Source organism: Struthio camelus, chromosome 5 (genome assembly GCF_040807025.1).
Source record: "Struthio camelus isolate bStrCam1 chromosome 5, bStrCam1.hap1, whole genome shotgun sequence".
Lineage (NCBI taxonomy): Eukaryota > Metazoa > Chordata > Aves > Struthioniformes > Struthionidae > Struthio > Struthio camelus.
Window position 1 is genome coordinate 80,182,158 of NC_090946.1, and position 24,332 is coordinate 80,206,489.

General features: G+C 47.2%; 1 protein-coding gene across 2 annotated transcripts in view; it reads left to right on the forward strand.

Moving 5' to 3' along the window:
• Positions 1-9,889: 9,889 nt before the first annotated feature.
• Positions 9,890-24,332, forward strand: part of DDHD1 (DDHD domain containing 1) — a 75,151-nt gene continuing 60,708 nt past the window's right edge. For both annotated transcript variants that reach the window (XM_068947529.1, XM_068947530.1), the window contains exon 1: positions 9,890-10,700. In XM_068947529.1, coding sequence (XP_068803630.1) covers positions 9,980-10,700 — 721 coding nt within the window. In that variant the 5' untranslated portion in view covers positions 9,890-9,979. The remainder of the gene's footprint in view (positions 10,701-24,332) is intronic.

The window sequence follows — 24,332 nt, forward strand, 5'->3', positions numbered from 1 at the left end:
GGACGTGAGCTGCTTGGTAGAGGAAGAAGCACCGCCAAAAGCGCAAGCTGCAGCCAATGCCAGCCAGAGCCGAGCTGTATGTGGGGAGGGTTTTGTTCACGGCTGAGCACAAACACAGAGCTGGGTATTGTTCCCCAGGGCACATCTACAAGCAGAAGCATCCGGAAGCCACATAAAGAGAAAAAGCTGGATGCAAGAGGAACAGAGGCAGTGTGGTCCTAAGAGAGAGTCACAAGGCAGTATGTGGGGGGGGATTAAGCAAAGTGTTGCTGTGAGCTTAGATGGAATAAATGAGCTTAAGCACAAAACTCATGTTGACTACCTAGCTGTGCCACGGAAGAAGGTCTCTCACACCACTGATTGCCATGAAGTGACCAACAGGGGCAGAGTGTTAGCACATGTTGAGCTGACTTGCTTCCATAGCTGGACGCAAAACTATGGCCATGACTCCACTGCGGGACAACGCGGCTCAGAGGTTTTTCTACAGAGTCCTTGGCCTAAAGGTGCATGGTGAAGTCACTCAAAGTCATATATCAAAGCACAGGTATTTGCTGGTCAGAGGCACAAGAGAAAAAAAGCAATCTAGTATTTTAAAATCCAGATGACGTGATCATGTGAGACTTAACCCAACCCCACAGAAGTCTGACTGTCAGGGAGAGCCCAGGCCATCTACTCGGTCATCTAATTCATCCCCATAGGGACCGCTGATGTGCTTGCTTGCGTTCTTGGCGCCAGCAAAGACCAGAGGCTCCACAGCAAAGCCAAGATCTCTTTGGCTTTCCCCTGGCAATACAAGCAATAGGCTCTGGCTTTCTTTTTACAAAAATATGTGATGGATGCAGGGGAAAGCAGAGAGAAAAGATGAACAAAAATAAAACGCTGCTTGATTTTTACTCTCATTTGCAACTTGGCTGCTAGGGAAACAGACGCTTTCCCCATCTTATCAGCAGCCCTGAAACCTGACACATTTTTGTGAGCTTTGGCTCTTTCTTGAATTTGCTTTTCAGCATCAGACTTACAACAGTTGCAAAATATGGATTCTTGGCTGGCTATATGAAGAAGCCTTAGAAAAGGAAAGGAAAGAAGGAGAGCATATGCAATTGGTGGAAAAGAAATCACAGGAACAGGAGCAACAGAGGAAGTCACACCTGTCATTTTGAGCAGTGTTCAGAGCATAATGAAAGGCAGCAGAGAGGACAGGGACTTTCCCTGGCCTGCTGTCGTTGGGGTCTGCCTCAGATATAGGACAAGGAAAGGTCCAATACCGGCATCTGGACACTTGCTAGGGGTCCAGGACTTCACGGATGTGGAAGCCACGATGATAAAGCTTAGTTCTTGCCACACACGCTATCTCCATCTCTGGAAATGTTCTTCTTTCTATTTTTTTAAGGACCTGAAAGGAAAGTGATGGACAAATAAACCATCTGCTCAGAGTTTTGTCTGCCCAGAGAGGCCTAATTTGCGGCCTATCAGTCTTGTCTGATTCTGCTTTACTTTCCCAAGCCACGATCTGCAATATCGGCCACCCACTCAGGCCAGAAGGGGTGAGAATACAGAACACGGTTCTGATTTTACTCCCACCATCAGAAACTGCTGATTTGAAATCACTGCAAGGAGAGAATGAAGCGCAGTGCATTAGTGTCCGAGTACAGATGGTCACATCATTAAACTTCTCATTATTCATACTATTCAGCAACCCCAATTGCAATGCCGATGTCAGCTTTGGATAGGTGACTCTGTTACCAGAAGCTCCTTTCTGAAGTACCAGTCCCATGTAATATTCCAAGCAATAAAGTCCCATGGGCAAAACAAACCCTCATATCAGGGTGTGGGATCAGATGCAGCAAGAGTGACACAAAATATTTGCTCATCTCTCACCCACCTATAATCCATGCATTTATCAAGCCAAAGCGAAAGGGCAGGCACCTCTTTTCCAGTGCAATTGCATAGGGATGCAAGGATCATAACAGGCACCGCTGTTTTGCAGACCCACCCTTTATAGCTCGCGTTATAAACAGGCTGTAAAAGCAGGACTGTAAGCTTCTAACCACTCACGTAGTTCACCTGAGGTGAGAGGGCTGTAGTGACCTGGGACTTAAATAGCCAATAAGCCTGTTTCGAGGCCTCTGGAAAGAGATGTCATTCAACCCAGTGAAGAAGGAAAAATCTTCTGATAGGTACAAACTGTCTCATTTCACAATCAGCCCATAAGACGGCAGTGATCTTGGATAATGGGAAGGCTAAATTAGTTTAACTCGAAAGAGTTAAAGGCCCCTCCAAGGCCCCTCTCTTGACTTTCTTGGCCAGACCCTTTATTACTGGCTATAACAGTGCTTCCACCATAAATAGAAGGATGTCCTGCCTGCACCATCGGCCCAGTCTGTAGGAATAGTTGGCGTTCAGTCCCTCTCAGGCTTGCAAAACTACAGTTCAATCCATCTGCCAGAAATGACATTAAGGAGGAGACCTTTCAGCGGTGCATTAGAGGAGAAGTGAATAAATCTGGCAAGAGAGACAGGAAAAAGTAGCTGGAATATTCAGCAAAGAGCAAAATCAGAGTGTCCCGAGGCTTGTAGGAATTGGCGGCTTTTGACGAAAGCATTTCCACGCAATAAATACAATGCGTTATATTTGTAGCTGGAATTTAAGCCTGGTCCTGTCACCTGACTGGCGAACAGCTCCAGGCAGATGACAGTGCAATGCCTTTGCATGCTACCATAGCAGCTTTCCACAACCTTCCTTCACATTTCCACACCTGCTACAGCCGCACATAGCAAAGAGCCCGTTTTACCTTCTAAAAACCAGTCATAAGAACATTCCCATTGGGGAAACGTGATTAAGTCAGATGATCCAAGGTCACTCACCTGCTCTTGGATATCATCTTACCAAGAAGGAGTGTTCATAGTTATCTCAGCAGATAGGTGCAGGCTTAAAGATCGTCTCATACCAGTCCCCATTTCAGTAAGATATTTAAGACGGTACTTGCCTTTACATAAATAAGTATTTCCACTACTGCTTTCATGCTCGGAGTTAAGTATGTCCCTTAGTGCCCCGGTCAAGGATTCAATGACCAGCTTTGCTACTATACCTTCCTAGAACAGCAGGTACTGTTAGTACTAGGGCAATATATTTTGTGTCTCTTGTGATTCATCATGCATAAGTTATCTTAAGTTTGAGCCAGAAATACATCCTATTAATTGTAAACATTTGACAACAATAAATGCTTGGGAGGGGAGAGGATGAACCACAGAGACTGGGTGAAATTTTAACCCCACTGAAATCAATGGCAGTACTCACAAAGGTCTCAGTAAAGCCAGGATTTCACACACAGTCACACTGATAGAGACCTCAAATTCACTTTTGGTGCCAAATGTTCCTAGGGTCCTGGAACTCCATCAATGCTTTCTGGTGTTATTATGAGAAAAAAACATTTGTTTGTAACCCGTAAGACCTTGTGACTCTGGTACAGACGGCTTAAAAATTTCTTCGTTCCCCATCTGAGACTGCTGCCAAGATCCTTAGCTGCGAATTAGCACACACCTCTACTGCTACGAAACCCTCCTTACCCCAAGCCCTGTATACACAAACCCTCTCCCAAATGAGTAAGCGAGTATTTGGGGTTTGTTCCTCTATAATCCCTGTGTGCAGCAGTTCAATATGACACCTCGTTTTTCTTGCTTTCCAGCTATTTCTGGCTTTGACTAAATGAAAGATCTGGAGAAAATGAACTTCTGTCACTTTCTATGTCCTGTTACAGGATGCCTCAAGAACCACTGTTTCTATATTATTTTCACCCATCTGCTCACCATCTCCATCAAGGAAAAAAAAGATCAAAGGTAGCAACCCCTCTGATACTGGGAACTGCCCCAATCCCAGAACAAAAGGGTATATAACAAAACTCTCCCGGAAAATCGTTCTAGGAGGAAAACTCCTGGAAATGGGATGACATTTATGTACCAGTGATCTGTACAAGGAGTGGCTGTTGGCAGCCTTGGAGTTCAACTATGTCAATGCAATAGGAGGACAAGCATCCAGGTTTGAAGGGCTATATCCCTGGTGCAGGAGACAGAGATTGCAATTGCATTTATGTGGGATACCTTCTTTCACCCACTGTTCTGGGCACACACTGACTCAGTGGTACGCCATGTGGGTATAAGGATCCGTAGATTTTTCTTGTCGTCTTTTTTTTTTTTTCTGCCTCTGCCTTTTTGCGAAATGTATATGTGAGGAAAGCTAAGCTACTAGGTTAAGCCGAATCTAGCTTTATATTTCAGTATTTCAGTATTTTACTTCACACGAATTGTTTGTTCTTCCACCTTTTTCACATACTATTTCAGCAACCGAGTCCATTATGTGGACTCACTCTTAACATTTCTCAGAAGAAAATCTGAAGAGATCCTGGCTAGAAGACTGAGTGCAGGTCCCTCGGAGCGGTTTGCCCATTCCCCCCTTCTTTTACAGGGGGACAAATACAAGTTCAGGAATTGTTTTAAAGAAAGAAGAGGCAATAATCCATGTCTAACATATATATGTCAATATTAATATGTGTGATGACAGACAGACTCACTGTCAGAAAGTCTCTCCCTTACTGCAACGAACCCCACGTTGCCTTGCTGAGCAAGTTTCCCAGTCCTGATTCAGTCCTGCAAGACAGGCCAAATCCCTACTCCTGAAGATGCAAGAAGAGGTCGGAGATGAGGAGGAGGCAGGAGGAGATGTCAGGGCTGAGCCTGCACAAGCAGTATGGCTCTGGTTCAGCCTTTTCCACGCAGGTGCTGTCAGCAGCCTGCCGGAGCACGGCTCCCTGCGAGCCCTTCGATGCACAGGCAAGCACTTAACGTTGAGCCTGCACCCAGGAGTTTGCTGGATGAAGGTCTGAAAGGGTAAATATTTCTGTCAGGGACCATTACTTTGTTTTCTTCTTTTTATTTGCCCTGGAACAGTGGCAAAAAAAAAAAAAAAAGTCTGTACACAGTTTAACAGCGCCGCATTGCTAGGCACGGTGTCTGATGTCACAGCAGTGACCCTCTCTTTGCCCCTATTCCTGTCTTCTAGAATTAATGGAATATTCTGTTGCTGCCTGCAGCAGGGGAAAGGGAACACTGAGGTGTATCTTTGGGAGAGCATTTCAGATGTAGCGAAAGGCACATTTGACCTTGGCCTAAGAGCTGAACCAAAACTGCTGATGTTCAAGGAAAAGAAAGCGTAAACAAATGGGCAAGTCTCCATGTTTGCCAGTAGGCTAAAACTCTCTCAAGGGGGATTTTTAACCCAGTTAACCAATGTGAGCGATAGTTCCTTCTGAAAGAGCCAGGAAATTTAACATCTCCTCTGCAGAAAATATCCTGCTTGTAAGCAAAGATTCTTTGGAACTCTGCTTAATTTGATGAACAATATCTCAGTGGAGTCCAATTACTCAGTGTTTCAAATATATTTGGAGAGCTGTGAAACTGAAAAAGTAGAAGTGCTTGATAAATATTTCCTGCCTCTATTTGGAACAAAGTTGAATGCTATATCCACATTACACAAAGATGACGAAAGGCTTCCTATTCAAGCAACTTTAAAAAGAACATTAAACAGCACAACTAACGTTTTAAAAGCAGCGGGTCTGAATGACTTGCACTTCAGCGTTATAAGAGTCAGTTCTTAAGAAGACTGTTCTCCCATAAAGTAGGAACGTGAGATTTTAGAAATGATTCAGAGGCCTGGAAGAAAATCAGTGCTGTGTCAATTTTTAGAAAGGGTAACTGAGGTAAACCCAAGCAACTTCAGGTTGGTTAGTCTGACACCTGTCCTGACCTAGGTGTAATGAAGTGGTTGGTATCAATTCATAAGGAGCTGGAGAAGAGGGATGTAATGAAATGGCAGTTGGCAGGTTTCATGGGAAACAGTTCCTGTCAAAGTACAAATTTCATCTTGCTCCTTAATAAAATCCCAGGCTCAGCTGATAGCAGTAACTGTGTTGATTCAGTGCTGCACAGTATCCAGATTTGGGGAAAAATATATATACAAAGTCAATATGAGTGCCTAATAAATCATTTAAAAATAGCTAATGGGAAGATCTTAAAATGACTTTGTTATAAAGGATTCATCAATGAATAAAGACTGTTTCTAATGGACTCCTGCAAGCACTTGGACTCGTGCTATTCATTGTATTTCATCTAGGATCTGGGAGGAAACCCAAAAGGATTGCATCATTTGCAAACCATGATAGTTTCAAAACGGACTACACTATTTGAAGCTGCACTAGTAGGACTAGTGTCTCCTGAAAGCAGAGACAGCTACGATGGGGGTAATCAGGAGAACAGCAGAGTGACAAAAACAATCCCAGCCACTTGGCAAAATGAGCTGAGTTGAAGAGGGGTCTTACTACAGGCAAGTGCAAAGTCATACGCTTGGAAACAAATATCCAGCACAGCACAGAGTCATATAGACATAACCTCAAAGTACTGCGCATGTTTCTCGTTTAGTCTCTGTAGCCTGGAAAGCAGCGTAGCGTATCATCGAAAGCAGCGTCTTTGACGATGACTTCAGGGGCATTATAGCGATGCTGCGGCAGCTGGAGCTAACAGCAGCCTTCTGCAAATGAGCAAGATATAAAGGAGATATTTCTGGGTATTATTTTTGGTGAAGGTGCTGCTGAAATTCAGAGTCCAGTTCTTGTGTCCACGTTTTTTGAAGTAATGTTTAAAAATGGAGGCTATTCAGAGATGATTTGCAGCACGTTATACTTTCAGTTACAGGCATCTACTCTCTGCCTTCATGGGAAAGAGTTTTCTCCTTTCCACAAAATTCCCAACTGTATTGACTCTGCAAAACAGGAAATATGTATGAATATATGGTTATGGAAGTCTTCTGTGATGGTTTCCTGACACAAGGAACACAACATCCACTGTCCTTGGTCTGCATGGAAATTTACAGCGTTATATAAACAACATTTCAAAATGAATAAAACTTTAAAAAAAAAATCATATATACACTTACATTTTTCCACATTCATTCCACTGTAAGGAAATTTCTCTCCCCCAATGCTTTCCTTCAGTAAAATTTTACTCATTTACTCGCATTTTTTATTTCACGTACTGCTATGGTGATGGAAGTTGAGTCCCGTGTCATGCCCAGAAACTTTCAAGCTACTCCATACCTGTGAGCTTGGAGTTGCTAACAGCAGCAAGGGGAAAATGCTCCTCTTTTGAGCTCAAATGAGGGCGGTCTGGGCTCTCGACTTCCTTTCACTCGTGCCAGCCCATGCCAGCCAAGGCCTTCCCTACAAACTGAAAGTGAAAGCAGTCTTCGCCTATAGCCTGTAGAAAGACTGTTCAGGAATCCAGTGTCTGCATATGGAGAGCAGACACGCATCCCTGAGAAATGCACATCAAAAAAATAAATCAAATCACCTGAAAGAATACATAAAAAGGGTGAAGAACATTTAACCTGCCTCTTGCTCACCGGAGCGCTACTTCTGTCTATCTCAGATAAGCAGCTAAAGGAGGGAGAATTTGAGTAGAACGACAAGAAGGGAGGAGCACTTGTTGAAGAAGAGAAGATGGTGAAATCCCACCGGCTTTGAAGGTAACGAGGATGAAGAGTGAGAATCTAAGAGCTGTGCTGGCAAAGTGGTCTAAAGGTAAGTAAGAGTCCCCTCTTCTTCCCCACTGCGGAGGAAAATCTGGGACAGGCTTCACGGAGAGATTACCTGGTGGAGTTAACTAGAAATGTGAAAGAGAAGTTAAACGAACAGATGACAGCACTGCTGCTGGAGCAATGCTAAGTCACAAACCCCTGCCCTGACTTGGTCCTCGTAACTTGTTCACCTTGTCTCCTTTTCCTCTGTTCCCCCGCTTGAAAAAGTAGAACAATCACGCACAAGGCTTCTGCGGTGGGTGTCCATGAACGTCAACACGGGTCTTGGAGCTTCGGGGATTGAGTGCGCTATGAAGAGGCAAGGTATTGCCAAGGAATTCAAGGATCTGTGTACAGTCTTTTGGCATAATTTTCATGACTGCCAGAAACAATATACTGGCTGTGAACATTTTTTAAAGCTTCACTTATCTCTCCAACCTAAACATAAGGCGGCCTCTCTCTGTGCCTTTGCCCTGTCGAAAGGGAACGTAGGAGGCAGGGCACAAACCTATTTCTGGTGATACGATGCCCGGCAAGACACAGGGGTCCCCTGTTCTCCCAGGAGACTGTAGGATGGCGGCAAGCAGAAGGGAACAGCATCTTACGCCTGTGAAATTCCCAATTCTACCAGATGGTGGAAGAAATCAGGGAACCAACCATATAGATCATGTGTCACCTTACACCTAACTGGAGGGGTGGAGGACAGGGGACTGGTACCCTGTTTCTGCTCACAACTGATGTCTGGGGCTAGGAGAGGGGTTTTGCTGTCAATCAGGAGCGGGGAATCACACCCCGACTTGGGGGTGGGGCGACACAAATGCGGATGAGACCGGCCGACTGTTTTCCCTCCTGTACTGTGGCTGTACACACACACACGCACACAACCCAGCTGCCTTTTTAGGTTGGTGCCACACCGTAAAAACCAGCCGAACTCCACAGGCGAACACAGGCGGTCGGGTGTTGGGGGGAATTCACCCTCAGAGGGGAAATCCAGCCTTTGCCCCCGTTGCCCTGTTCTCCCATTAGGGAAGAGTGCATGTGTGTGCAGTGAAGGTTGGGGTGGGGGTCCAATCAGCTCGCAGCCACATCCCCCCAGCAGGGTGTAGGGTGTCTACGGCTGGCTGTCACACACCACCCGCCTGGTCCGGCTAGCGGCAATGCACGCGTGTTTAAGGAAGTATCACACCCACATAGCTGATAAATGCACAGGTATCAGCTCCCTCGCCCTTTTAGGTGTATAGGTGACTGGCAGATAGGAGTATTGCTCACACATACACATTAATCTCCTCGGGTGTGTTGCAAGAAGGGGGGGGGGTTGTCTCGTAAACAGGCGACCCCACCCCATTAAGCCGGAGTGTGTTTCTGGGAGTCTCTCGCTGTCTCCCACACACAACCGCAACCCTCTCCCCCGAGAAAGGGAGGGGGTGTCTCGCCCACAAGGCGGCGGCGATCCGTCACCAGCCCTCACCAGGCTGCAGGGTGTGCGCTGCGACCGGGGGGGCAGTTCGCACGCTGGTACGAATCCCAGTACCCCCTTCCCGCCGATTGTGAGGCGTGTGGCGCCGGCCGAGGCGAGCGTTTCTCCCTCACAGGCGCAAACGCACCGCGTCAGGCGGCAGGGTGCGGAGTTGGGGGTGCGCGTCAAGTGGCAGGGTGTGTGTTGCGGGGTGTTAAGCTGTTAGCCGCAGGTTGTGTTTGAGGGTGTCTGGCGTGCACGGAGCCTCGCGCTGTCTCTTGCCAGGCCTGTCGGGCGCTGGGCCGCAGGCCGCGCCTCAGGGTGTCGCACACGCGCACCTGGGGTGTTGGTTGCGCCTCAGGATGTCCACGCACAGGCAAAGCCACGGGCTGACGGTCTGTGTTTTAGAGGTGCCCACCCCCCCACCGTCAGGCCCGCAGGCTGTGTTTCAGGCTGTCTCACACGCGCACACACGCACGCTGTGAGGCCGCAGGGTGTGTTTGAGGGTGTCACGGACTCACAACAGAGCCGCAGGTCACGCATTACACACACACACACACACACAAACACACACACACGGGGGGGGGGGGGGGGCTACAGGTGGCGTTTGAGGGCGACCGTCACACCCGCCCGCTCAGGCTGTGCCTGAGGGCGTCTCCGACCCCTCCACACAGAGAACACCCGCGCGCCCCTCCCCCTCCGCCGCCACCTTCCCGCCCCGCCTCCCCCCGCGCCCCGCCCCCCGGGCCCCGCCCCCCCCCGGCCGCGGCGCCGCGCGCGTGACGATGCGGCGCCGCCCCCGCTCGGCTGGAGCCGGCGGCGGCTGCGGCAGCCGCGAGCGAGGCGGGGGCGGCCGAGGCGGTACCGGTACCGGTAGCGGCGGGCTCGGCGCGCTGCGGCATGGATTACCCCGAGCCCGGCTCGCCGCAGGGCGCCTGGGACCTAGCGGGCGAAGCCGCCGGCTACGGCCGCTACGAGCGCTCGGTCCGCGGCGAGGAGGCAGCGGAGGACGGGAACGGCGGCTCGCAGCATCCCCCGGCCCGCCAGCAGCCGCACCAACGCCCGGCGCCGCTCCGCGCCGCCCTCTCCACCTCCTCCTCCGAGGGGGAAGCGGACGCGGCGGCCGCCCGCCCGCGGGAACTCAGCCTGAGCGACGAGGCCGGCGGCGGCGAGTTCGACTCGGCCGAGTCCGGCACGTCGCTGCGCTACTCGACGGGCACGGGCGGCGAGTACAGCGAGGGCGCGGGGCTGGCGAGCAGCGAGAGCGGCGGCAGCGGCGGCGGCTTCTCCTCGCTGGCGGCGGCGCTGCCCGAGAGGAAGCGGCAGCGGGCGGCGGCGGGCGGCGTGTGCCGGCCGCGCTATGAGGTGGTGCGGGAGCTGGGCGCCGAGGAGGTGCGCTGGTTCTACCGCGAGGACCGCAAGACCTGGAAGCCCTTCATCGGCTACGACTCGCTGCGCATCGAGCTGGCCTACCGCGCCCTGGGGCCCGGCGGCGGCCCGGCGGAGGGGCGGGAGGGCGAGGCGGCGGCGGAGCGGCTGGCCGTGGAGCCGGTGTGCGTGCGGAGCGGGCTGTACGAGGTGGACGTGGCCAGCGCGGAGTGCTACCCCGTCTACTGGAACCGTGAGTGCGGCCGCGCCGCGCACCTGCCCCGGCGCCCTCAGCCCGCGGCCGGGGGGGGGGGGGGGGGCACCGCGCGCGCCTCCTCAGGGGGGACTGGGAAGGGGAACGGGGGGGGGGGCCGCCCCCACACAGGGACCGGGGAGGTGGGGGGGGCCGCTGGGTGCCCCTCGCGCAGGGACTGGGGTGGGGGGACTAGATGCCCCTCACCCACCGGTATGGGGTGGGGGGGGCCGCTGGGTGCCCCTCGCGCAGGGACTGGGGAAGTGGGGGGGCTGCTGGGTGCCCCTCACCCACCGACATGGGGTGGGAGAGGGCTGCTGGGTGCCCCTCACCCACCGGTATGGGGTGGGAGAGGGCTGCTGGGTGCCCCTCGCCCAGGGACCGCGGAGGTGGGGGGGCCGCTGGGTGCCCCTCGCCCAGGGACTGGGGTGGGGGTACTAGATGCCCCTCACCCACCGATATGGGGTGGGGGGGGCCGCTGGGTGCCCCTCGCGCAGGGACTGGGGAGGTGGGGGGGCCGCTGGGTGCCCCTCGCGCAGGGACTAGGGTGGGGGGGACTAGATGCCCCTCACCCACCAGTATGGGGTGGGGGAGGGCCGCTGGGTGCCCCTCGCGCAGGGACCGGGGAGGTGGGGGGGGGCCGCTGGGTGCCTCTCGCCCAGGGACTGGGGTGGGGGGACTAGATGGCCCTCACCCACCGGTATGGGGTGGGGGAGGGCCGCTGGGTGCCCCTCGCGCAGGGACCGGGGAGGTGGGGGGGCCGTTGGGTGCCTCTCGCCCAGGGACTGGGGTGGGGGGACTAGGTGCCCCTCACCCACCGACATGGGGTGGGGGAGGGCTGCTGGGTGCCCCTCACCCACCGACATGGGGTGGGGGAGGGGACGACTAGGTGCCCCTCACACAGGTACTGGAGGGGTGAGGGGAGAACTAGATGTCCCTCAGCTGCCCACATGGGGTGGGGGGGGGGCTGCTGGGTGCCCCTCACACAGGTACTGGAGGGGTGAGGGGAGAATTAGATGTCCCTCACCCACGCACATGGGGTGGGGGGGAACTGGGTGCCCCTCACACAGAGATTGGGGGGTGGGGGGGCTGCTGGGTGCCCCTCATGCAGGGACTGGGGTGGGGGACACTGGGTGCCCCTCACATAGAGGATGGGGGGTGGGGGGGATTGGGTGCCCCTCACCCACCCATATGCAGTGAGGGGGGCACTAGGTGCCCCTCACACAGAGACGGGGGGGTGGGGTGACTGGGTGCCCCTTACCCACCCACATGGAGTGGGGGTGGGCACTGCATGTCCCCTCATACAGAGACGAGGGGGTAATTGGGTGCCCCTCACACCCGGGAAGGGGACATACAGATATGGGTGGTGGTCGGGGGCACCAGGCTCCCCTCGCGCACATAGACCTGGGATGACCTGGGAGCACTGGGCACCCTGCACCCGTGTGTGGGCACTGGACCCCCCTCAGGCACCCCCCGGAGGCAGCAAAGGCACAGGCACCTCCGCACACATCGCTGCTGGAGGAAGGGGCGGCAGGCACCCCTCCATCGCCAAGGGAGGGGCACTGGGTACCCCTTGCATGCACGCACGCGTCTCGAGGGGTGTCCCCGCCAGCCCGCTGTGCCCCCGGGAGGTGGCACTGAGACCAGGAGCAGGGGATGGGGCCCCTCCCCTGGGAGGGGTGCTCGCCTCTGCCTCTTCTTCCCTCCCCACTCCCCAATCCCCTGTTCATACACAGGAACAAGGTGGCAGGAGGCCTGGGCAGCTTCTACCACGCACCTGGGATGGGGACAACTAGGCTGTCTGTCACTCCCCGCCCTTCCCAGAAAGGGACGCTAAGCATCCCCTGCTCCCATAGACGCCTGCATCAGAGGCACTGGGTGTTTTTTTTCTCCAACACACACCTTTTGGAGAGGGACGCCAGGTAGCCCTTGCTCCCCTGCAGTGTGCTTGCAGAGGTAAATGGGAGAGCGAGCACTCCCTGTCACACACACCTGCGCGGAGGGACTGGGCGCCACATGACACACATGCATCTGGGAGCAGGGGTACCAGACAAAGCATCATCCTGGGAGAAGGGGTGCTGAGCACCCTGCTCACACACACCTGAGCAAAGAGGGACGGGGCGTTCCCCTCTGCAGATTCTTGGACCTATGGGGAAAAAGGAGGACACTGGGCATCCACCTCCCAGAGGTACTCGTAAGGGAAATGATGTGGCAGTAGGTACACCCCGCTCCACCTGCAGACACCTGGGGGAAATGGGCATTGGGCACCCCTTCACACACATCCAGGGGAAAGGGGGATCTGGGCATCTTTTCAGCTCTTGACACATAGAGAAGAAAGCAGGCAGGAATGTGACTGAGGATGTTCTTATTCATGCTTCCCGCTCCCTAAAGAAAGGGTGAGGGTGGAGATTTGTCTTCAACAGTTTCCCGCCCTCTCCCCTCCAATATGCTCACTCTATCTTCAGGAGGAGCAGCATAGAAACAAGCAATTGTTTTTGTGTCCGGCTCCCCTGTCACTTCTGATTTCTTTTCTTTGGGGAAGAATGATGGATGAGAGGGCTGACACCTGATTTCTGCCTCTGCTATCCTCATCCACTCTGCTGGGAAAGACGTGATGTGCTTCATCTTTTCATCCCCATCATCCCTCCACTGGGAGGTGGCCTGAAATGGGGCCTTTTTCTACTTGGAGGGGATACAACAGGCATCTCAGATATCCCTCTGTTGGAAGGGTGAGGAGTAAAGGGCTGTGTGTGTGTTTGCATCATCCTCTCAGTTTCAAAATGAAGTAGTGATGTGCCTCTTCTCCTACCCTTCCCCAAGAGGGGATGTCCCCTTGCATTCACATGTCTCCTTAGAGGAGAGGGGACCTTGGAGAACAGAGAAGAAAGAAGAGCAGGCACCTGAGCTCTTCTTCTATGGGAGGCAATGTCCTCCAGGTTATTCCTGGACAAGTGGGCGTTTGCTCTTATGGAGCAGAGAAGCCTGACGCTTCTCATCCTTTGTCCCTGGGAATGTGCTTTCTAACTGTTTTCTTTCAAGGGCAAGGGAATTGTTATGGAATAGGGGAGAAGATGTAGAGAGGTCAAGCTATAGACTTTGTCCTGGCATGGACGTGGGAAAGGAACAGGCAGGTTCCTCTTGTCCCCTCTACATATTTTGAGACGAGGGAGGAAGGGTTGGGGCCTCTGGAAGTCTCAGAAAAGCAAAAAAAAAAAAACAAACAAACAAACCCCAAACCTATTTGAGAGCAGCAGTCTGAAAACTAATGCTTTCAATTGCTTTCCCTATTTCTCCTCAGCTCCCTTGCAGGAGGGAGGTCCCTAAAAAACAGTGCTAGGTATGAAATTCGTTTGTGGTGTGACGTTTTGTCTAGTCTTTCCAATCCATGCCCCAGCACACACACATTGAGCTGGAGGAGCAAGCACAGCGGAAGGGGATCGCCTGCTCTCAGTCCGCACATGTTCTGAGCTCATGAAGAGCACAGGCACAGCTCCTTCGGGGGAGAGTGGAGATAGTTCTTGCTCTGTTGCCACCCTGAAGTCCATGCAGTGCTTGATGCAGCTGCCACGTGGTTACTGGGAAGAGATGATACAGGTTGCCCAAGGGATGAGGAAATTGCTGCCATCCCTCCTGCTCTCTGTGCTGTGGGGGGACAGGAGAGTGAGTGAGCAGAGCTGTCAGGTAATGGGAGCAGGAGGCTGTGCTCATCATCAGCTTAAAGGTTTAATTTCTTGACCCTGTGCCATGTCCATTTTGGAACTGATTCAGTCTCATTAAACCTGGCAAGCAGATGTTTCAAATAATAACATATGCCATGCAGAGAGATTTCTGACACTTGGAAGGAGAGATTCCCATAGGCCAGCACCAGAAGCAGGGCAAGGCAGGAGAGAAAGAAACTCATGATCCCAAGGAGACTAAGGATAGGGATGGTTTCTGTCCTCAGAAAGCTGATTAAAGAGAGTGCTCAGTCTTTTATTATCAGCTGCACTCATCTGCAAGACTAAGATAAGCTTTTGGTATTTCATTGATCTGTCAGTGCCTCCTGATCTAGCTCCTCCTCCTTTACTTACACATTTTCTTTCTTCTCTTCCACGTATATGTCAGAACTCTTGCCTTTCTCCTGTGCTTTCCTCCCAAGCGAGACAGTATCGGCTGCCGTAGGCAGCTGGCCAGCATTGCTCTGTGCTGCACTGCTGCCTGGTACTCCCTGTCTGGTTATCTGCTGTGTCCAGGCCTGAGAAGCTGCAAGGTCAGATCCCAAGGATTCTTTCTCATCTGTGCTTTTGAAAACCTTAGTGTAGCTGTTCGGACATTTCTTATGCCTGTTTGATAGCGTGTGCACAATTTTGGATCCTAAGAGTAGCTTCCACTTTTCGCTGTAGTATGGGAAGCAGCTGCTGATGGAATATCTGCTAGAGCAGCCCATGAGCAAGGAAGGGGAGTCTTGCTCTCTGGCCACGTGAGCATGAAGTATGAGTACAACTGACTTAAAATATGCTGAGATGCACATTAAAGAGTATAGAAACTGCTATCCACTTCTGCTGATTCATATTTTCAGTTCAGAGCAAAGGTCAAAAGCTTTTATCTTTGTTATTCCTCTGAGTTTTGTTGTTCTGTTTCGCATGTGTACAGTATTTCGGGGAAGGCTGTTATCTCATGGCTGCAATATTGAATGCACTGACAATTCTTTAGATATTAAATGTATAGTCTAAATGACAGGAAGGTTTGATTATAGCTTGGCATTTGTTGAAATGCTTTTTCGCTCCATGTCGTCTTAAGCTCATCACGGGATTCATTTGTAACATCAGGAATATTAGACTGAGAAACCATTTGAGCAGATTAATTACTGAGAATTTTATCCTTACCTTGTGACCTCTGGGATTTATTTAATTAGTGTTATAGAACCAGCAAAGACAGCAGAGGAGGACTGAAATTATTAGTGAGGCTTCCAGATAAGGGAGCAGTTTGGAGCTGGGCTGCTTCTTGTCTTCTGTGGACCTAACAAAGAATGATATTTTATGTGTGGGTCTTCGGTCTGAATTTCGTTAGATTATCCATACCTGTTCGGCCCTCCTGATTGAAGAGGGCTGTTTTACAACCATTTTTCTATAGTTTTACTCAGTCTGGTTTTCAAAGTCCCGCGTGAATCTGTTAACTCCACAGCCTGTGGACTTGGCGACTTTTTCCCGCTTCTCAGCCTGTGAGTTTGACCCATGGGACTACTGAGCCTGTCCAATATTGGTTGAGCGGTAGGGTGCTTGTCCCTTGCTTTTTGATTGCTTTGTCAAGTTGCATGCATTTAGTTCTTGCAGGGTTTTCTTATAAAACACTTCATTTTCACTTTCCTGTTAGTCGTCTTCGTCCCAGCATGTTCTCCAGTTTAAATTCTGCCTGTGTGTTGGACACTGATCCTCTCAGCTGATGTCTGTCTTGCAGCAGTACTTTTTAAAATTGAACTAGGACTTTTGTAAAGTATATGGGGAGAAAGAACAGCAAAATGTATATTTCTGGAGTCATATGGGAAAGCCTATGGAGTATTACCTTTTAGGGAAGGATAAAATACTTCACCCCCACGTATGCACATTTAAAGTAGATCCATAAGGCAGATGAAAACTGTTGAAGTTGTTCCTCTTTTGGTGTGATTTGGTTCACTAAAATAAAGAACTTTAAAATTCTGCCTTTCTTCTAACCGTTGCTACTGCTCATGTTCTCCTTTCAGTTATTCTGGTGAATGAATATAGACTACTCCAGTTTCTTTATTTAGTCTTCTGTTGTGGATCAGAGTTCTGTAGTGTTTGGAAGGTCTTTGCTTTAAGAACATTTTTTCAAAATGTTAAAAATTTAAAAAGTGATGAATACACTTCCGTTTTTCAGGCTTGGTAAGGTCTTTTTTTAACATATACCTTTTTTTTTTGCCTAACAGTTTAAAAAGTCCATTAAATAAAGCACCACTCTGTATAATAAAGAAATAATCTTACTGGGACCATTCCTGACTGAAGATGTAAGAGTTTCTTTTGCTGCACAGATTTAACAGAGATTGTACTGAGCCTAGCCTGAAAGATCTGTGTATACAGAGGGTGCCGTTGGGTCTTAATTTTAAAATTGGTAGGCTCAGGCTGGAAGTGGGCAGCTTTAAAAACTGTTTCAGCTGCCTTTAAGCTTTTAGTGAAAGAAATTTCCAAATTGCTATACATTCTTTTGTAAGCTCTCCATGAGCTACTTTGTAGGCTGGGAGAAGAAGCAGTCATTAGCACATTGTGAAAAGTCTCTGCCAGTTGAGCTTTTTGTGAAATGAAACTTGAATGCCAGGAAAGTGTTATAAGCTCCCTGAAACGGGAGTTGGTCAGGGTTATTGAAAAATCTTCGCGTATAGTAGTTAATGCTTGGCACCAGATGATTGCAAAAGATTTTCTGTTAGTGAATTCTTTTATGCTATGCTTGTTTTCATGTAGAAGGTAGAGGTCAGCAGTAAGATCCAGGACCTTTGGCACCTGATGGCTCTTGGGACTGGCCTCTTGTCAAGGCTAAAAATCAGTGGGCCAGAGCTGTAAGGTGCTTCTCTGCTATCTGCTTTGTGCATGAGCATTGGGTGCTTGTGCCTTCCCTAGTTCTGGCAATATAAATTTTTGCATTGGCTATTTACAGACTGGCAGCCCTAAACCCATCTTGAGGTACAGATCCCATTAGACCGCTTGCCTGTGCTGCTTTAATCCAGTCTGGTACTTCTGTTGAGACTGCATGTTTAGTTTACAGGTTTTGTACAGATTTGCCTTGTATTCTGAAACACAAATAGCAGTAAAACAGATTTATGTAGCAAGATTAAAATTAAGGGTTTGGAATTAAGTGTTTGAGTATGATTGCATTTTGAATTTGTTTTAGTCTGTTTTTAGTAGCAGAGCACTTTCTTAGTTGCTTCACAGTATGCTTAGAATATTACTTGTGCAGTGTTGGGAAGTCTTTGAATGTGATTGATGCTGTTACTTTATGTAAAGGACTTTTTGCTTGAAAGGTGAGTACTATTTTCTTGCTTTTCTCCCCAGATATGTTCTCTTGCAAATAAATACTGATAGTTTACAAGACAAGGTAAAGGGTTACTTGTACTACTTTAAATCTTTCCTGAATTTTACTTTTCTGTTTCTCAGAAACAGAACCTTCCTTCCAAAACTATCTTGCAGTTAGGTTTCAACCAGTTTGTTCCTGACCAGCAGGCCTAACATACGCTGATGAAGTCATTTTTAATTTGCAGTACTCCGTGTCTCAAATCACAAAATGCATTTGTTTGTACGTATGTGCTGATAAGATTATGGTCTCTGGTACCTTTCCTGATTTAAGTGGAGATTGTTGGTGTTTACTAGAGCAGATGGGAGATGGAGGTGTTTTGTTTGGATGTGCCTTTGAGAATAAGCTTCTTCCCTACCTTCAGTTTTTATTTTTGAGGTTTGTAAGCAGCATTTAAGGAAAATGAGTCTGCTATCATTCCTGTAAATGATATCAGAATTACAGAATCACTGTCAGGTGGATGGTATCATCTGGAGCAGAGAAGCTAAGGAGGGACTCTGCTTAGAAAGTGAGTTGTGCTTGCCCTTTGACGTGGTCGATCCAGACAAGGGCAATTGAATGGTGGCAATACACAGAGTGACATAGTCGAAACATGAAGTAGGAAAAGGGCTTGTGCAACAGCTTTTCAACTAGATCTGAGCAGGCCAAGGTTGCAGAACTCTTCCACCAGAGCTGGAAGAGGTGGTGCTGGAACAGTCAAGTTAAAAATGGAAGAGAGCTAGAAAAGAACTGGAGCAGTTGTATGGATTGGAAAAACCATATCTTGCAGAAGCTATGAAGTTCACTACTTCTGCTGGGCGCCGTTATTAACATATCCAGCACTTCTACTGCTGGATACGATCAGTGAGGGAGAAGGCAGAGATGAAGGGAATACTTGAGCTACAACTTTCAGTGACAGGCGGGAGGGTGTTATCCACTATAACTGAGAAAGCAAAAAATGTTTGTGGAATGAGAAGGATCAGGGATTCTGTCCTGACTGAGTTTAGGCTTGAATACTGAACGTGACTGGCAATAGTACAGAAATAGGAGGGGATTTAATTTGAAGGTGACAGGGCTAGATTAGAGTTAGGTGAATTTCTGTGTGCATATGTGTGAGAGAGAAAGGCTGCCTAGAGAAAGATACTGAGGAGAAAGCGAGACCTTGGACAGAGCCCCTTCCTGGCTCTGCAAGGGTTATGAGAAGGATCTGCGAGAGCTGACATTTTAAAAGTGAGTAAGCAGAAGAACTAGATGGAAATAAAAATCACAAGAGAGCAAGAGAAGGCTGAAAAAAGTGTAGATGGAGTAATAATTTTAAGTGTTGGCCAGAAAAAAGGTCACTGCTGTGGTACTCTATTTTAGTGGGTTGTAAGTAGCTGAAGCCACAGTGGAGTGATTGGCATGGAGTTGGGTAGGAGAAGCATCAGAGAGGGATGGTAAATAGCATGGTGAAGGAGCACTGAGTATGAGGTGGAAATGAAGTCCCAGGCAGTGATATTTAAGATGGAAGAGACTAAAATCATAGTAGTTTTGTGGAAGAAAATAACTAAAGATTAAAAAAAAAAGAAGAAGAAGAAGTGAAAGATAGGATGGAAGTGTAGGGAAGTCTGGAGATGGGACGGAATAGGCAGAACAAGGAGTGGACTAGAAGGAGAGCACATAAAAATCCTTGCAAAGGAGGAGGAGAGGAGTTGAGAGAAAAGGTATATGTTCAAGGGCACACTAACATCTTGTTAGTGGTTCTAGGAGGCCTGAGGGATGTGCAGGAAAAAATCTTTTTAAGATGCTCTCATACGGGGACCTATTTGCTCACATTGTACATACATAATCATTGCTACTTGATGCTGGAGAGAGCTTGCTAACAAAGACCAATTGAAAAGTGCCTGTCAGGAGAGTTCATACAGTTGAGGGTGTGATTGTGTAAAAGTCCCATGGCTTTCAATGGGATTGGAGGACATGCTTAAATTTTAGGAGGTACTCACATATGTTTGTCATGTGGCAAAGTCATTCTTTTGTAGTTTGTTTAGCTTTCACCTATTGCTATTTCAAAAAATGCAAGCTGCCTCTGTGGATTAGCAAAGACCTGATAAGGGACTTGTTCTGTGGTGTATTGACTCCAACAGTAAACGCTGGTGGTGGAAGTGCTTCACTTCAGACTGCTAAGATCACTAGGTTTTTTTCTCTGTCTAAATCTCACACGCGTTCCTTCGCTCTTTTGTACGTGGCCTCTAGTGCTGTGGGAAAAGGGCTCCTACTGGATAAGGGAGGCTTTCCTATCCTGTGTGGCCTAAGTGAATGCCTCTCGGTGGTATTAGCTTGGGAGCTTGCTCCAGGATAGTGTCACAAAGTCTTCATTTAAATTGTATGCGGTGGTTGAGCCTTTACAAACATTAACAGAACCTACAATCTGAATCTACTACTAAGAAAATACTTGGACTAAACAGTATTGTTTCATAGTCTATTTTATCCAGTTTCAAAATCGTTACTACACCTGTGAAGTGTGAATTTTGGTCTTTATGTATGTAATGAAGCTATGGTGTTCAAATTTGGTAAACTCTTAATTGACAAGAATTCACTAAAAATAAAATTCTGAACTTAAAACTGTAGCCCAGATTCATATTTCAACAGCCCAGGGTTTTTTGATGAATGTTTCCTTCTGGATCTGAAAAGTGACATGGCTGTTAAGGGGAGCTTTAGGATCTTGTGCCAAACAATAGGGTGCAGGTCTGTGGAAAGTGCAAGTACAGAGGTGTTAAACTAAAATTAAACTGATATGTTAAAACAGAAGAATCCTCCTTGAAAAACATGGCCAGGCACTATATTTTGGGGTGATATATCACAGCTGAGATGAGAGGTGACTTTGAAAGCATTCTTTCTCTTTCTGAGGGATTTCCTCTGTTTAGTATCCGTAGCTGCTGTGTAGATCAGAGTCTGTTTAGGAAGAGAATTCCTTCTGTGTTGATCAGGTTGTGCTCTAATGCATTTAGTCTCGGTGAAACTCAAAAGCAACTTGTACTTGTAATTTTGAAATTACTTCAATGAAACAGCTTAGAATCATTTGATGGGGCAGCAAAATAGTATTCTTTACAACTCGATGAGTGAAATAATTCTTTTAATCTAGGGCACTGAATAAATTCTGACTCTGTAAGTTTATATGGTTCTGCCTATTAACTTTTCTGTGGCCAGGATTTAGCCCTTGAGCTCCTCTTCAGGTTACATTGTTACTTATGGAAGAGCAGAACAGATTGTTTGTGTTTGCATTTAAACAAAGGAAGGTTGTTCGGGCTGTGATTAAATGAATGGTTCCATTTATTTAATTATCATTATTTTATTATTTATATTTTTTATTTTTATTATTTTATTATCATTTAATTATTATTTAATTATTATTTATCGCTAACCTACTCTATTCTGAAATAATTTATTAGTGAACAGCTAGAAAGCTGTAGAGCTCTAACTGTAGCAGAAGTGTGATATGTTACCTAGCTTATATGAAATAATGAAATTTTAGGTTTTGGCTATTTTATTATAGCATCTGTTCACCTCGCATGCATGATCATGTCATCAGCAATAAAATGGAGGAATCTTCAGGCTCACTTTCAATTTCTGTCACCATTTCTTCTCATGATAAAGCCTCCTGTCCTCATTCGTTCTTTTGTCCTTTCAGGAGAGTCTACAAACCCAGCCGTAAGGAAACTAAGCAAGAGAACAGATATTATCTTGCAAACTGCACTCTGTGCATTTATATTGGCAAAAATAGAATCTGCAAATCATTATTACTGTAGAGAGAGTAGTGGTGATAGCTGTTGGGTGAGTAGGACTCAAGATATTACAAAGTTTGAGTAATACTGGTCGTGATACTTAACATGTCTGTACCGGAGAAAAATCTTATGGGCTGTGCAGTAGTTAATCTACCCAAATTGTAATTTTAGGCTTGATACAATAGCAGCGGATAGCAAATTTTTAAAAAATCTCCAGTGCTATCCTTGATGTTATTCTGGAATACACCTATTTCAGTGGCTCATTTCAACATTCAGCTTCTTATGTGTGTTGCAATTGCCAGGACACACGAGGTTCAGCACTTCTTAGCAGCGTTCGGTGGGGGGAAAGCCATTTCTTACTGGATTAGCAAGCTGGGTTTTTCTTCCCCTTGATACGTGTATGGGCAAAACTATTCCGGATTTAAATAGCCCTCAGTCTGCGACATCACACATTGTAGCCTCAGTTACCTTCAACTTGCACAGGTGTTATCTTCATGCCCTGCAAACTGTGCACAACTATAGTGATAATGAAGTCAAGTTTAAGGAGCAGAAATTACTTCACTAAAACGCAGGAATCCCACGTATCAAGTTGACTGCATTTTGTAAAGTTCTAATTGTTGTCCAACTTTTTGGCTTGAGGCTTGGAGTATTAGGAAATTGAGTTTTCCAGTTACAGCAAAACGTAAGTTTTAATTTAAATGTTTGGACTTTTGAATGTTATATTAACCTTTCACATCTCATTTGTGGATTAATGGTTATAGTTATTTTGAGTATGAAGAGCAGATATTGCTACAACTGCCTAAACTTTGCCATCGAGCCATCTGAACAAAACCTTTGTTTTGAAGCAATGAAATGAAAGTTTACCGAATTTCACTCTCTTATTTTATTCCCCTTGTGTGTCTTCTACGTTGCCTGCTTACTTCTGTTGATATTTCTGAAGTAGAACTTGAATAGGAGGCCGAAATCTATTTGTTAACTTTTAGTTATCTCTGTATGGTTGTACTGTTGTAACAGAACTTAGTTCTGAATCAAGTAGGATAAAAGAGCCCCAGTTTGTGGTGTGCTTAGGCATACGCTATTTTAAAATACACAAGAATCAAGGTGGTGGCGGGAAAGGGATAATAGCGTTCATGTAATAGTTCAAGAAGAAAAATGGAGGCAAGCGCAGCTCAGTTAATACTTTTCGTTATGTGTTCTAAAGCGTTGTGCAGCTTCTTTATGCAATTCATATTCACCAAAGTCTTTTGAGACTTCAAGGAATGTGGTATATGTACAGTATAAAGAAGACCTTCACCAAAAAAGGAGTGTTTGGGGTATACATATATAAGTTGCTGCACGTATGTAATATATATTGCATGCAATTCTGATTTTAACATCATTTTTGCTATTCAGAGGATTTAGGTGATTACCATAGCACAAATTGCTCGTGTTCTTTTTACTTTCATGTCTCTAATTACAGTGCTTGTAATTATTTTATTATTTGGATTTTCAGGAAAAAAGGCCTTCTTGTGTAAATAGTAATCCTTTGTAGCAGTCTAAATCACTTAACGTTTTTTCACTAAAAGTGGTAGAATATGTATGAATAATTAAAACAAAGTGCTTTTCCTCAGCTTATAATCTTTACCTTTCAAATTTATGTAGAAATTCTTGTGTAAATACACCATGCGAACGTATAACCAGCTAAACATTGATATCTCAACTTGAAGCACTGCCAACTGCAGATTGTATGGTGTAATACGTAAGGCAGTAAAGAAGTCAAGGCAAACGCTTTCTTAGAGATCAAGGTTGTGGAGACAAAGATAAATAACACTTCAACATCTGATAGATTTGGAATCCTGTTTTATCAAAAAAAATAGTTGAATTACAACATGATATACATATCTATGGATTTCATTGATCAATAATGCAAAAATAAATGAAAGAATTTAGGTTAATCTTTCTAAAACTGTGAATATCTGTGAATATTGGGGACATGGAGGAATTTACTGAAGATGGATAGGACTGACTGAAATGCTAAAATGGCAATTTTGGTATATCACTTTTTAATGGTGCTAAATGTAGTAGTATGGATGAAGATCACCGAGTGGATCACATAGCTATCTTTAAGTAGAATGACCTGTCCAATATATAAAAGCAGGAATTCTGTTTGCTGAGGCATAACCTTACTGCTTTCCCCCAGGCAATAGACAATACTGAGCAATCTCCTGTTGTGTCCTTATCACCTTGCTTCCCCACACGCTCCGTCCAGTATGTTCAGTGTAGTTGCTCACCTCCAATATACCACTGTTATTTCATAACTGAAATGCTGCTGACTTTTGGAGTTCAAGGAATATGATGATTTGGGAGATCCACAGGTCATCATCGTTATACTTGGAATTAAAATTTGACCTGAACTGAAATCCAGCATTACATGCTTCTAATATAGCTATCATTGTTTGGTTTTCAAAACCGTAAAACACATATATTAATGGAAAGTTGTTCTTTTCTACTTTACCAGACCTCCTCTAATGAGAACTAACATGAAATATTTCTTTCTCTTTCCTCGTCTGCAATCTCAAATTTGATCGTTTCCTCTCGGAAAGGCAATTCTGTGTTTGGGGGGGGGGGGGGGGGGGGGCGGGGGGAAGTTGTTTTGGTTTTTTGTTTTTAAGCCAAACGCCCCTTCTGAGTGAAGGAAATGTCGTTTACTCCCTGTACCAGACAGATTTTCTCTTGAAGTCTCTCAGTAGTACAGTGATCAAACCAGCCTTGAAGATAAAGTTGTGAAATCAGACGAGCTTGTAGTTCAAGCCTGGGCTGCAGGTGCAGTGTGCGAGAGTTTTAAGGAGGGGAG